Genomic DNA, 12673 nt, shown 5'->3' with positions numbered 1-12673 from the left:
CACAAGTGTGTTGTTCAGACAGGGAGGCAAAAGTCAGAAACCACAGAGAAAAGGAGGAGGAGAGAGGACAAGGGGTAGTCAAGAAAGACTGGAGAATAATCCAAAGTTTCAGCTATGTTACCTCTGCTGTGTCTTCTATAAATGAAGTCAGCTAATAGATACGATGTGAACTGTATTCAGTGTCTGAAATTACTGATATTTAAAGATCACATCAAACATCAGAGGCTGGAGATGAACTCGTGCGTGTGGGGGATCACATGTTTGTGTACAAGTTTGATGTGGATGTGTGTGAGTGTTTGGCGTATGTTCTAATTTAGTGCCATGATTGGAGACCTTTGGCTTTCTTTGAGAGACGTCACCACACAGATTTGTTGCTGAGATGCAAACTTTGTTGGAGTTTGTATGATGTAGATGATTTGGATTTGAATGCATCTTTGTATTAGAATGCAACTTTCATGATAACATTTACAGAGTTTGGTCCAAAAAAGTATGAGACTTAGTAAGTCTAAATCATTCTTTAGTTTTTTCTTAGATGTTAGATTCCCTTTGTATTTATTTAATTACACAGATAGTAGATGAACAAGGCCTCCTGAAAGAAATTCTCCATCCCTCCAAGGTTTTTGAATAACAAAAATACAGTGAGGGCCTAAGATAAGAAGGCTGAGAGTCAGAAAATGATGTTGAGAGAGACCGTGTAGTTTCACAGACATAATTAAAGACTATTTTTACAACACAAACACGACGAATGCTTCATGTGACAGTAACATAAAGGTTAAGTCAATGAGGAAGTCAGGTATTGCTGAGAAGAAACAGCTGCATGTATGCTTGTAAATGACTGTTTTAATACTATATATATATCACAATGTTGTACTTATTTAAAACTTTAATTAAGTTGGGCAGTCAGCTCTGGGATAAAACTACAGTCTGCTGAATAACACCAACACCAACCACATTGTAGAGTAATGACGTTAACCAGCTGTATAATATCACTAACACTGTATTATATCATAACACTAATCACAGCCTTCTGCAGCTGCATGGTGTTACTGACCTCACTGGTACAGTACATGTCTCTGTGTGTCTTTGTGTTTCAGACTTCACACTATTGTTACAATGTCCCCTATATGTGCTGTTTCTTCTCCCTCCCCCCTCTCTTCTCTCCCTCCACTCTGTGCCTGTCAGTCTATTTCTGATGCCACTGCTGACCCCCTAACACACATACCACATCAACACATGCAGACACCCCTAAAAAATACATACAGTATAAACACACGCGGTGCCCTTTGCTACACTCACACTGAAACACAAGACAATATCCTGCATCTATAAAATATTAATATTCAAAAGAAAATCCATATTGAAATGGTTGTAAAGATATATTTTGAGGTATGATGAGTACTATTTGTTATTTTGGTGTACTCATAAACAAGTTAGGCTCTATGTGTGATTGTGTGGTTGCAAGTGTGCATACGCTCTGAGAGAAAGGGGGTTCCTTTTTCCTGTCAAAGGGCACGCCTCATATTCAGATAGACATGAGTCATGTGACTCTGCAGCTTCCTGTTTCGCTTCCTGTGCCACAGAGGGCTGAGATACAATGGAAACGCATGTTAACAACACACACATAGACAAATATACAGGTACACACTGTACTCACACACACGCATCATGTAGCCTAATCACAGAAAAACAGCTGCTTGAACACACACATGCATGCTGCATTTGATGCATTATTACAAAGATAGATAGATAGATAGATAGGTAGGTAGGTAGGTAGGTAGGTAGGTAGGTAGGTAGGTAGGTAGGTAGGTAGGTAGATAGGTAGGTAGGTAGGTAGGTAGGTAGGTAGGTAGGTAGGTAGATAGATAGATAGATAGATAGATAGATAGATAGATATATAGATAGATAGATAGATAGATAGATAGATAGATAGATAGATAGATAGATAGATAGATAGATAGATAGATAGATAGATAGATAGATAGATAGATAGATAGATCAAAACCTGTTTATACCATGTTCCCAGCCAAAGTACACACTCAAATTAGTTCCTTGTCTTTGACTCCAAGGCATCATTATCAAGTAGTGTAAGTCATAAGACCTTGTTTTAGACTATTTATATAATATCCACTTTGTTTGGAGGCATAATTTTATTAAGTTTTTCAGTTTTCAGTGTCCAGTTTTTTCCTTACAGTTCCTACGTTAATAGTTTTCAAGCTTGCAGGGGCTTTTCCTGAATAAGTATTGCCTTTACGTAATGCATATAATTGTCATGTACAGTAACAGCATGAGGCAAAATGTAATTTCTCTTTTTTGATGGATGTTTGTGTGTTTCTATAGGCAACCAGACAAGCTGAGGGTGGTTTGGACGAGGAGGAACAGACGCATGGTTTCCAAGGTAAAACTACTGAAACACACCACAGAAATACACACACACACACACACACACACACACATAAACACACACACACACACACACACACACCTTGTCTCACTGACTTGTTTGCTGTGCAGCTCCACAGTTGGCAGCCTGGAATCAAGAACCCGTACAGGGGCATGGTGGTGTGGCCCGTCCCAGAGAACATTGACATTTCTGTTACACTATTCAAGGTAAGGCACCAGGACACACTATTTACACAACACACATACAGACACATGACATATGAACATGGACAAAATTAAATAAATGGGTGGAGTAATATAACAATAGAGTACAAGAAGTCCCTGAATGGATGTTAAATAGACTTTCTATTTTTATAATCTACGTAAAGCAACAATGAAACTGTTTTATAGTGGTTCAAAAAATATGATATGTAATATTTTTTTTGTATTTTATTTAACCCTCCTGTTGTCCTCGAGTCAAGGAAAGAAGGAAAGATGGAAGGAAGGATGGAAGGATGGAAGGATGGAAGGAAAGATGGAAGGATGGAAGGAAGGAAGGATGGAAGGAAGGAAGGAAAGATGGAAGGAAGGAAGGAAAGATGGAAGGATAGAAGGAAAGATGGAAGGGAAGAAGAAGGAAGGAAAGGAGGAAGGAAGGAAGGAAAGATGGAAGGATGGAAGGAAGGGAGTAAGAAGGAAGGAAAGGAGGAAGGAAGGATGGAAGGGAGGAAGAAAGAAGCAAAGTAGGGAGGAAGAAGGAAGGAAGGAAAGATGGAAGGATGGAAGGAAGGAAGGAAGGCAGGAAAGAAAGATGGAACGATGGAAGGGATGAAAGAAGGAAGAGAAGACAGATGGAAGGAAGGAAGGAAGGAAGGAAGGAAGGAAGGAAGGAAGGAAGGAAGGAAAGAAAGATGGAAGGGAGGCAGAAGGAAGGAAAGGAGGGAGGAAGGAAGGAAGGGAAGGAAGGAAGGAGAGGAAGGAAAGAAAGAGAGAAAGAGGGAGGAAGGAAGGAAAGAAAGATGGAAGGAAGGAAGGAAAGATGGAATGATGGAAGGAAGGAAGGGAAGATGGAAGGATGGAAGGAAGGAAGGAAGGAAGGAAAGATGGAAGGATGGAAGGAAAGATGGAAGGATGGAAGGAAGGAAGGAAAGATGGAAGGATGGAAGGAAAGATGGAAGGATGGAAGGAAGGAAGGAAAGATGGAAGGAAGGAAGGAAAGATGGTAGGATGGAAGGAAAGATGGAATGATGGAAGGAAGGAAGAAAAGATGGAAGGGAGGAAGAAGGAAGGAAAGGAGGGAGGAAGGAAGGAGGGGAAGGAAGGAAGGAGGGAGGAAGGAAAGAGAGAGAAAGAGGGAGGAAGGAAGGAAGGAACAGTCAAAACAGACCTGGGTCAATTTGACCCGGGAGGACGACACAAGGGTTAAAACCCATCTACACACAAACACACAGATGGATTGGTACAGAGGATGTTCAGCTAAGTGAATCGTATTGTTTGTTCTCGTCTCTTCAGGAGGCCAACGCTGATGAGTTTGAGGACAAAGAGTGGACATTTGTCATTGAGGGTGTAAGTATCTCTTGACTATTTCTCTAACAAATATTTACCATAGAAGCGAATTAACCAAATTATTTTGTCAACAAGATTTCTAAACTTATAATAATCTTACATATTGTGATAGGAATGAGACTCAGTTTACAAAGTAGGGGGGGGGGGGGGGGAATGCTTTATTTCATGATATTTTAAAGGGTAGACAACATGTTTGTTATTTGTGTGATTTTTTTGTTGGGTTTCTATGTTAAACATGTCAAAGGTCCAAAACGTGAGGTGAACATATGTAAATTGCTCCGGGCTGAAGTCTCCTCTGAATGCTGCATTTACAATGTTACCTGTACTTTCTCCTTGTGATGATATCAGATTGTTCCCGCATGCCCACAAATGGCCATCTGTTGCATAGTCCTTTGTTTTTCCATGGGTTGTTTTGTTTGCATTGTTTGGATGTATGGATTTGATAAGTTGACATTTTGAGTAAGAACAAGTAAAACAAGTGAGATCGCAAAATACTACTTTTCATATACCTAGTCTGAGTCTGAACTGACGGGTTGTAGAAAGAGCCAGTATAATGGCGCTTTTCCACTACACAGTTCCAGCACGACTCGCCTCGACTTGGCTCGCCTCGACTCAGTACGGTTCCTTTTCCATTACAAAATAGTACCTACTCAACGTGGGCGGGGTCGTCATAGCACGGCTCCGCAAAACTGCCGTGACTTCGTTTTATACGCGACACAAAACACATAAACAATGGAGGACATGGAGGCAGTGGTGTACTTGCTGCTGTATGTGACTTTCTGTCACACAAACTAAGAAAATTGAGCTGTATGGCTGTAACACTGCTGCCGGTATTTAAAAATGCCGGACGGCTCATGACTCTTCCAGCGACAACTCTTCTGACCAATCAGCAGCCATCAGTGTGTCGACGTCACATTTTAGTACCGGCTTGGCTCGCTTGGAACCTCACCAGAGCAGGTACTAAAAAAGTACCAGGTACCAGGTACTTTCCCTAGTGGAAACCCAAAAAGAACCGAGGCGAGTCGTGCCGGGTCGAGGCGAGTGGTGCTGGAGCTGTGTAGTGGAAAAGCGCCATAAGATAAATAAGGAGTTTTTAAACTGTAAATCATGTAAAGATATTTCAGCACAGCCCTATAGTATGAACATAGACCTGGACATGTGAATGATATGTCCCCTTTAAATTGATGCAGTCAGAAATACTTTACTTATCATGACTTTCGATACATGTGCAGGAGAACAAGGGGCATCGCAAGGTACTGGCATCAGCGGACATCAATCTAAAGAAGTTTGCCAGCCCCACGCCGACCCAGACTGACCTGACGCTGACGCTGAAGCCGCTGTCTGTCAAAGTGGTGGAGGCCACGCTCAAGCTGTCACTGTCATGTGTCTTCGTTCGTGAGGGGAAAGCTACGTGAGTAGTACATTTTAGTTTGTTTTGGACGATGTCTTGTGTTAAATGATAGCTGTCTCACATGTTTATCCTCTAAAAATATCACAGCAATTAACTGTCTCTAAGAAGTGATGTCATGTTGTGTGTTTATTTCAGACAGTGCTACTAAGAATCCTATTTAGAAATACACTTAGAATACTTTTCAGTGTATTTCTTTTATGGGTTTTTTTATATTTATTTCACTCTGACAGACTGTTCACTTTTGTGTTGTCCTATTCTTCCTCAGTGATGAAGACATGCAGAGTCTGGCTAGTCTGATGAGTGTGAAACCCACCGATATCGGCAACCTAGACGACTTCAACGAGAGCGATGAAGATGAGGACAAGAAATCTGTCACTGTTACAGGTATGAAAACGTACACACGTCAATGTTTCTTCCCTCTTATACTCACTGTTTCCACTTTGTCATTTCTTCACCTTCATTTTCCTCTATTACCACTGTCATTTCCTCGCCTCTACTCTTTTTTTCTTTTCTGGCTGCTGCAGTAGTGCCACACACTCTTACCCGCCCAAATCGCCCGGCTCCCCCTCCGCCTGACAAGAGACACTCTACTGGACCCACTTTTCCAGCCACAGGTAGCTTCCTTTTGCCCTTTCTTTCATTCATTCTTTCCAATGACTAGAGAGCATGAACTCTATGTCTATTTCTCGCTCTCTCTGTCATTGGGTGGCTCCGTTTATGCTACAGTATTTCACACTCCCATATCATTTGTTCTGCAGTCCTTTCCCACTTGACCGGACAGTTCTTTGCATGCCACATATTTCTCATTTACACATTAAATGCTATTGAGAATCATGTGACACTGTCACCAGTATTGAAGAGTGTTTGGAGGAATGAAAAGCTCCAGCTGCATCACGGCACATAGAGGTCATTGTGTTCAGAGAGATATTACTGGCACAGCGTGAAAAAGGAGAAAATCAAGTGGAAACAAAACTCAAATGACCATATCCACATTTTCTCTGTGGGTTTTTTTTTTTTTTTAGAATGAATGAAATTACATTTCCACATTCCTTTTCAAATGTTATTGCCACATCTATATCAATATATTAACACTATAACTGTGATCAGAAGTACTCACACCAAATGAAATGTCTGATAATTTAGAGATGTAAACATGTATATATATATTTAAATATACATATATAACAAAACAGCCAGACCTCTAAGATTTTAAATGTTTTCTTTACACAAACACCTGTACAAGAAGTTTGCTTTGATAAAATTGTTTAAAATAGGCAGATTTAAATCAAGGCCTTTCTGACCAGATGTTACGTGCCAACCCCTGGTACTACACAGTTTTGATACAAACTGCTTATAACTCCAGCAAACCTGCAAATCCAGCTCCTTTATGAATCAAATCAACGTCATGCTTTTGTGACACGATCCCACGTACACGTTTGTATGGTTATTGTTCACTATAACAACCACAGTTCCACATTTTGTTTGTTTGTAGTATCTTTTTAAACAAGTAAGGCATGTGATTAAAGGATCCCCATGACAGCAGCACGGTTAAGCATCATGGGATCCCAACATTAATCTAATTTTTAGCATCATTTCATTGTTATTCTCATTTCATTCCTTGTGTCTTTCCATTGTTTCTCTTTCTGCAAAAACTTACTTTCATCCATCCAACCATCCGTCCATCCATCCAGCCAGTGGACGAGAGGATGGTCCTCCCAGTCCTGCTGTCCACTCCCGCCCTCCTCTACCTATCGCTCCTCGCCCCTCACCGCGTCGATCCCGACACTCTTTCATCGCTGCCCCTGTCCAGTCAGAAATCCAACCTTCACCTGCTCCCTCCCCTCAGCCTTCACCCAGGTCCAAGCATAAAAAATCAACCAATCCCATTTGTGCTGAGGCTCTTGCTTCATCTGACCCACTTACTAATCCTCCAACACTTAAAAGCTGCCAAGTCACAGCAGCTACACTTTCCTCTCCAAGCCAGAGTTCATCCTCTGCCCTGCCTCTCTCTGATGTGTCTCCTGTAAATCCTCCATCACTTAAATCCTCCTCTGCAGAGCCCCCATCTGCTGCAGCTCCCTCCCCTTCTCACCCTCCATCTTCAAAGCACCCTGAACCTGTTTCTCCCCCTAAACTCCCAACTCCTGAGACTATAATAACATCATCCTCCACAGCTTCCCAAACACCTTCTCTCACTACTGTATCCACTACTCTGACCCATAAGTTCATCTCCACTGCCTCCCAGCCTCCTCTCCCCAAACCCACCCTGTCCTCTGAACCCCCATCCGCTCACCCTCCACTCACGAGGACCCTCTCTCAGCCTCCCTCTCTGCCCAGAATCTTCCAGTCAGGCCCAGGAAAAGGTATCAACAGGCTCGCTGGCAGACAGGCATGCTGCATGCTCTCCACTAACTGATTCTTTATGTGTGGCGGTCTGGCTGTTTCCACATGAGTCACCTTAATGTTGGTGTTACTGTAGGGTTGCATTGTGTGTTTTGAGGAAAATGTGTGCATGAACTGTAACACAAGTGAGTTAAACATCTGAATGTTTTGTCAATAGTCCAGTGTGTTAGGCACTTAGCATTTTGGCATCTCTATTGTTGCCATGAGGAAGACTATAACTTTAATGGCTGTATATCCTGTATAAGTTTAATGGTCACTTAGGTTGTCAGAATTGTCTCCGCTTTGACTCGTGTTACACTTTACCTAAATCAGATTTTCTTCTAAATGAATCCAGCATGCTCACAAGTCCAGGAGGCAGGGAAAACATTGAATGAGTGTATATTTAAACTACGACTTGCGCAACACAATCGGGGAGACAAATCTTTTCCAAAAGTTACACACTACATTAGAAGCTTAAAGTTCTCTTACGTCATATAATTACATAATATGTTGTGTAATATAACACAGGCAAAAGCTTGTTTTTTGTTCCATACTTTCAGACCCTCTTCTGTGCATCTTACTGTTCTTAAACGTCTAAACACTATCACTTATTGTAAATAAGAAAAATGTATTTATTCGGACACATTAGCATATAATACAAAATAACATAACATAAGGTATTGCATGCACTTACATTATGTTAAAATATATAACATATGATAAACATAATCAACTTATTTAATACGAATATATGCTTAATCTGCTCTTTCAGTAACTCTTAATACCCAGATGAGATGAGAATGATTTGTAAAAGACCATTTTTTGGAATTAGTGAACTTCAGATTCACCGTCATTAATGATACTGTTGGAGTTTAGGGGTTTTGATTGATTTCATACACTTATTTCTGGGCTGCTACGATATAACAAATACAGCCAAACTGAGGAGGTTTAAACTTCTTATCACAGCTGAGACCACAACCAAAACAGCTGTTTGTCATCGACAGACATAGATTATCTCTGTGGTTTGTTGGTTTGTGTGAAAAATTAGTTGTTCCCCTTTCTCTTTTTACCCCTTTGCTCACAACTCACTGCTTTCTTTTTATCTCTCTTCGGTTCATCACTTCTCTCCCCCACACCTCCTCTGCACTCCTATCACTCAGCTCCCGTTTCACATCAACGGCGCCCCCCAGAGGGTCCAACTGCAGATGAAGTGACAATCTCTGGTCTGTTGATGCTAATCCATCACTGATGTTCTTTTCAAATCTTTAAAAAAAAAAGTCTCTTTCTTGTCTTCTTGCTGATAATGTCTCATCATCATTTCTTCTCTCTGCTAGGTCGATCTCATATTTTCAGACCTCAGATTGTCAAGTCAATCGCACGCCCTTCCTCTCCCTCACCTTTTTCCGCTGATGTCCCTCCTCTTGCATCAGCACCACCTCTCCCTAAATCTCACCCATCTAGCTCAGAGTCAGGTAACAAATGTAACGTTGCTGTCCTCCTATAGTCTCTATAACTCTCCTTCTCTCTTGCTTCTGTATGTTTCTATTTTTCTCTCTACATCATTTTCCAACTTTTCTCCTCTGTCTTTCCTCACATTATTTCACTTCTTTTCATCTCGTCTCTTTTGCTCTCACCGTTCTGCTATCCTCAGGTGCTCAGGCGGCGTGGCCGACGTCAGTGTCTGCTCTGATTAGTGGTGACATCACCCCTGTCCCTCTGTTGAGTAGTCCCGACCTTGATGCTCTGTGTGACCCAGAGACTCCGACCCTTCCTGCCTCTCTTCCACACTCCTCACCCCCTCGTTCATCTTCCATTTCCACCTCTGCTTTTTTCTCCTCCCCTCTCGCTGTCACTCAGCTCCCTGCCTCTCCCTCTGCTCCTCCTGTTCAGATCAGCTCCTGCCAGTCAGGTACCAACTAATCAAACAATCCTATCAGTATTTATTACAGTCTCGAGTGATTCCAAAGACACTAGCATCAGGCTGTTTTTACAAATAAAAAAGGTCTAATGAGGAACCAATTCTCTTTCCAGCTATCCTTTCTTCACTCACACTTTCAATTTATTTTTGGTTGGCTTTTTTTTTGTTCTTTGTAGGTTCAACATTCCCCTTCAGCCAGGGAAACAAGGACAAAACATCTGTTGCCAAGGAAGCAGCTCCAAGCACTCTGAGCCGAGGCGAGGGATCTCCTCAAAATCACCGGGCCGTGGCTAATATTAAAATATCCACCCAGCCGCTCAGACCAGCAGCCACCACAGAAAACAAAGCTGGACCAGGAAGGACCAGGTGAGGTCATGGGAGTGTGTACTTTCAGATTGCCTGGTTTGAGATCTTACAGATACAGTATGTCTTGCCTCACACTGCTGTGTTGGGAGAAAAAACATTGTACATTACAAAATGAGTTTTCTCCTGAGAAAGCTCAGATTATTCTTCTTCTTCTTCTTCTTCTTGTTCCTGTGTTCTTCTCAAGTTGTCTTAAGAAGAACAGACACATGAAAGCAAGAGAAGAGAGCACATCTTTATCTTTATATATGAGATGGGCTGCTTGATATTTTGCATGATTGCTTAAAGGAATAGATTGACATTTTGAAAAATAAGATAACTTCATATAAAGCTGCAGGTTAGCTTAACTTAATGTAAAGACAGGAAACAGGTGGAAACAGACAACTCAGCTGTCAGAATCTAACAATATTTGCCTTCCAGCAACTCAAAACTGAGTAATATTTGTTATATCTTAATCCACATAAAAACCTGTTAATTAGTGAGCTTTAGATGTGCTGGTTTGTTACCTTTGGACAGAGCCAGGTTAGCTTTTTCTTCCTGTTTCCAGTCTTCATGCCAAGATAAGCTAACTGTCTGCTGGCTGGAGCGTCATATTAAATGAACAGATATGACAGAGTGAAGTCCATCTCGTTTTCTAACTCTCAGCCAAAAAGTAAGCATATCTCCCAAAATGTTGAACTATTCCTATTAAGTCTGTACTAGAACTGTTCAGTTGCACATCTGTAGATTTCCACAATGAATTCATGTCTCCATGCAACTGACAATATGTGTAAAGGCACCTCCAACTGCATCATAGATTGGGAAGAAAAATTACATCCCTCCTCCAATCATTTTATTCTTTTATTTTTTCTAATTGCGTTACGTACAGAACCATTCGGTATTTTGCATAATGGAGAATGTACCAATGTACAACTACATAATAAGGACTCTTTAGTATTGTTCAGCACCTTATCAAACTCATTATGGACCAAATGACACAACGATAACCCGCCTCACTGCTGACTGCACCTGTTTAAGATTGCTGACAATAGTTTCTACATGTTTGCTGACAAAGGATTGTTCAAGGATTCCTGGTTGCATTGTGCGTGATGCTAACACACTCTAACAGTTGCAGAGTGTTTTGTACCCCACCTCCTGTTGTACTCACCCTCCAAGGCATGGCCTTAGACTGATAAGCAGGTGTGTAGCTCGCTTTCTGGTCCACTTGACAACCCCCTCATCACTTCCTGCACGCTCAGCGTTGTGAAATTTCACTCACCAGCTGTGAATTTGCATCTCTTGAGCCTGATCTCCGGTATTTCTGTCCCCAGTCCTGCCCAATCCCGTTCAGAGCTGATCATAGCCCCACCCCCTCCGTGGCCATTCTCCAGCTGTGAAAGCTCCACGTCCCAGCAGCCCTCCACTAATGTTGTGGCAGCGTTTATCACTCCTAAACAGCCAAATGATAAGGGGGAAACTGATTTGAAAAAGCCAACTAATGAGACGAAAAGTATATTTAGCTCCTTAAAGACCGAAAAGCCTCCCCTGGCAAAGCCTGAGCCAGACCCTGACTTTGATGACATCATCTTTGAGTCACTTAACCAGAGACAACAATCAGGGGGCTTGTTTCTGGAAGAGGATGACTCTAAGCAAGATACTATCAAACGCTGTCCTCCGGGGTGAGTATTTTTAAGCAAAGATAAAATTAAGATGAAAGATGTTTAAAAAAATGTGATCTGATGGTGCTAAAAAGGTAGAACACACACTTTCTCTCTTTCTCTCCCACACACACACACAAACACACTTATAACACACATATAACACACACACTTGGGATTAAGGAATATTGTTTATCTGTTCTGCAGTCTTGAACAGAAAGCCAATGAAAAGGCATCTGGGAAAAAGCTGTTACTGACAAAGCAATTAGAGGGAGCAACAATGAAGGAGGAGATGATGAAGGCAGAGCAGAAGAAGCAGAAGGAGGCAGAAATTCAAAAGAAGCAAGAGGAAGAAAAGAAGAGGAAGGAAGAAGAGCAGAGAGAAGAGCTCCAGAAGCAGGAGCAAGAGAAGAGGAGAAAACACGAGGAAGAAAAGAAGAGACTGTTAGAGGAGGAGAAGAAGAGATTTTTGCAGGAAGCTGAGGAGAGGGAGAAGGGAAGGGAAAGGAGGAAACTTGAAGAGGAAAGACTCCTGAAGGAGAAGAGAGATAAACAGGAGAAGCAGAGTCCGGGAGATGAGAAAAGGAAGCGGGATGAGGAGGAGAGGAGGCAAAAAGAGCAGGAAAAAAGACTCTTGGTGGTGGAGGAGGAAAAGGAGAAACTCAGGAGGGAGGAGGAGAGGCGACTTGAGAAAGAGAGATCGTTGAAGAAGATGAAGGAGGAGGAGGAGAAAAGGATGGAGGAGAGGAGAGTGTTTGAGGAGCAAAAGAGGAAGCGGGAGGAAGAGAAGCGGCTGATGGAGGAGAAACGCTCGAGGGAGGAAAAAGAAAAGGAGCAGCAGAAAATGAAAGAGGAGGAAGAGAGAAAAAGATGGTGGATGAGGGGGAGAAAAAGAAAAACGAGGCAGAGAAGGAGAGGAAAAAGAGAGAGGAGGAAGAGAAGAGGAAAGATGAAGAGAGGAAGAAAAAGGAGGTGGAAGAGGAGACAAAGATGAGGGAAGAGGAGGAAAGAGAGTCA

General features: G+C 41.9%; 3 protein-coding genes across 3 annotated transcripts in view; 2 read left to right on the top strand and 1 right to left on the bottom strand.

The window, feature by feature from the left end:
• LOC133993967 (EH domain-binding protein 1-like) overlaps positions 1 to 10066 on the top strand; it is a 12045-nt gene extending 1979 nt beyond the window's left edge. The window contains exons 2-7 of the mRNA XM_062433116.1: positions 2338 to 2395; positions 2512 to 2607; positions 3892 to 3945; positions 5178 to 5356; positions 5622 to 5740; positions 9833 to 10066. Of these exons, the coding sequence (XP_062289100.1) occupies positions 2338 to 2395; positions 2512 to 2607; positions 3892 to 3945; positions 5178 to 5356; positions 5622 to 5740; positions 9833 to 10026 (700 nt within the window). The 3' untranslated portion in view covers positions 10027 to 10066. The remainder of the gene's footprint in view (positions 1 to 2337; positions 2396 to 2511; positions 2608 to 3891; positions 3946 to 5177; positions 5357 to 5621; positions 5741 to 9832) is intronic.
• The window catches only part of snx12 (sorting nexin 12), a 160692-nt gene that overhangs the window by 4643 nt on the left and 143376 nt on the right, over positions 1 to 12673 (bottom strand). The window lies entirely within an intron of this gene.
• On the top strand, positions 11937 to 12650 carry LOC133993968 (uncharacterized). Its single transcript, XM_062433117.1, has one exon. The coding sequence runs from the start codon at positions 11937 to 11939 to the stop codon at positions 12648 to 12650; it is 714 nt and encodes a 237-aa protein (XP_062289101.1).

This window comes from Scomber scombrus, chromosome 14 (assembly GCF_963691925.1).
Source record: "Scomber scombrus chromosome 14, fScoSco1.1, whole genome shotgun sequence".
NCBI lineage: Eukaryota > Metazoa > Chordata > Actinopteri > Scombriformes > Scombridae > Scomber > Scomber scombrus.
This window is presented reverse-complemented; position numbering and strand designations above follow the sequence as displayed.

Coding starts and splice junctions, on each gene's coding strand:
- LOC133993968 (XM_062433117.1), top strand. CDS start 11,937: ATGAAGGAGGAGATGATGAAGGCAGAGCAGAAGAAGCAGAAGGAGGCA.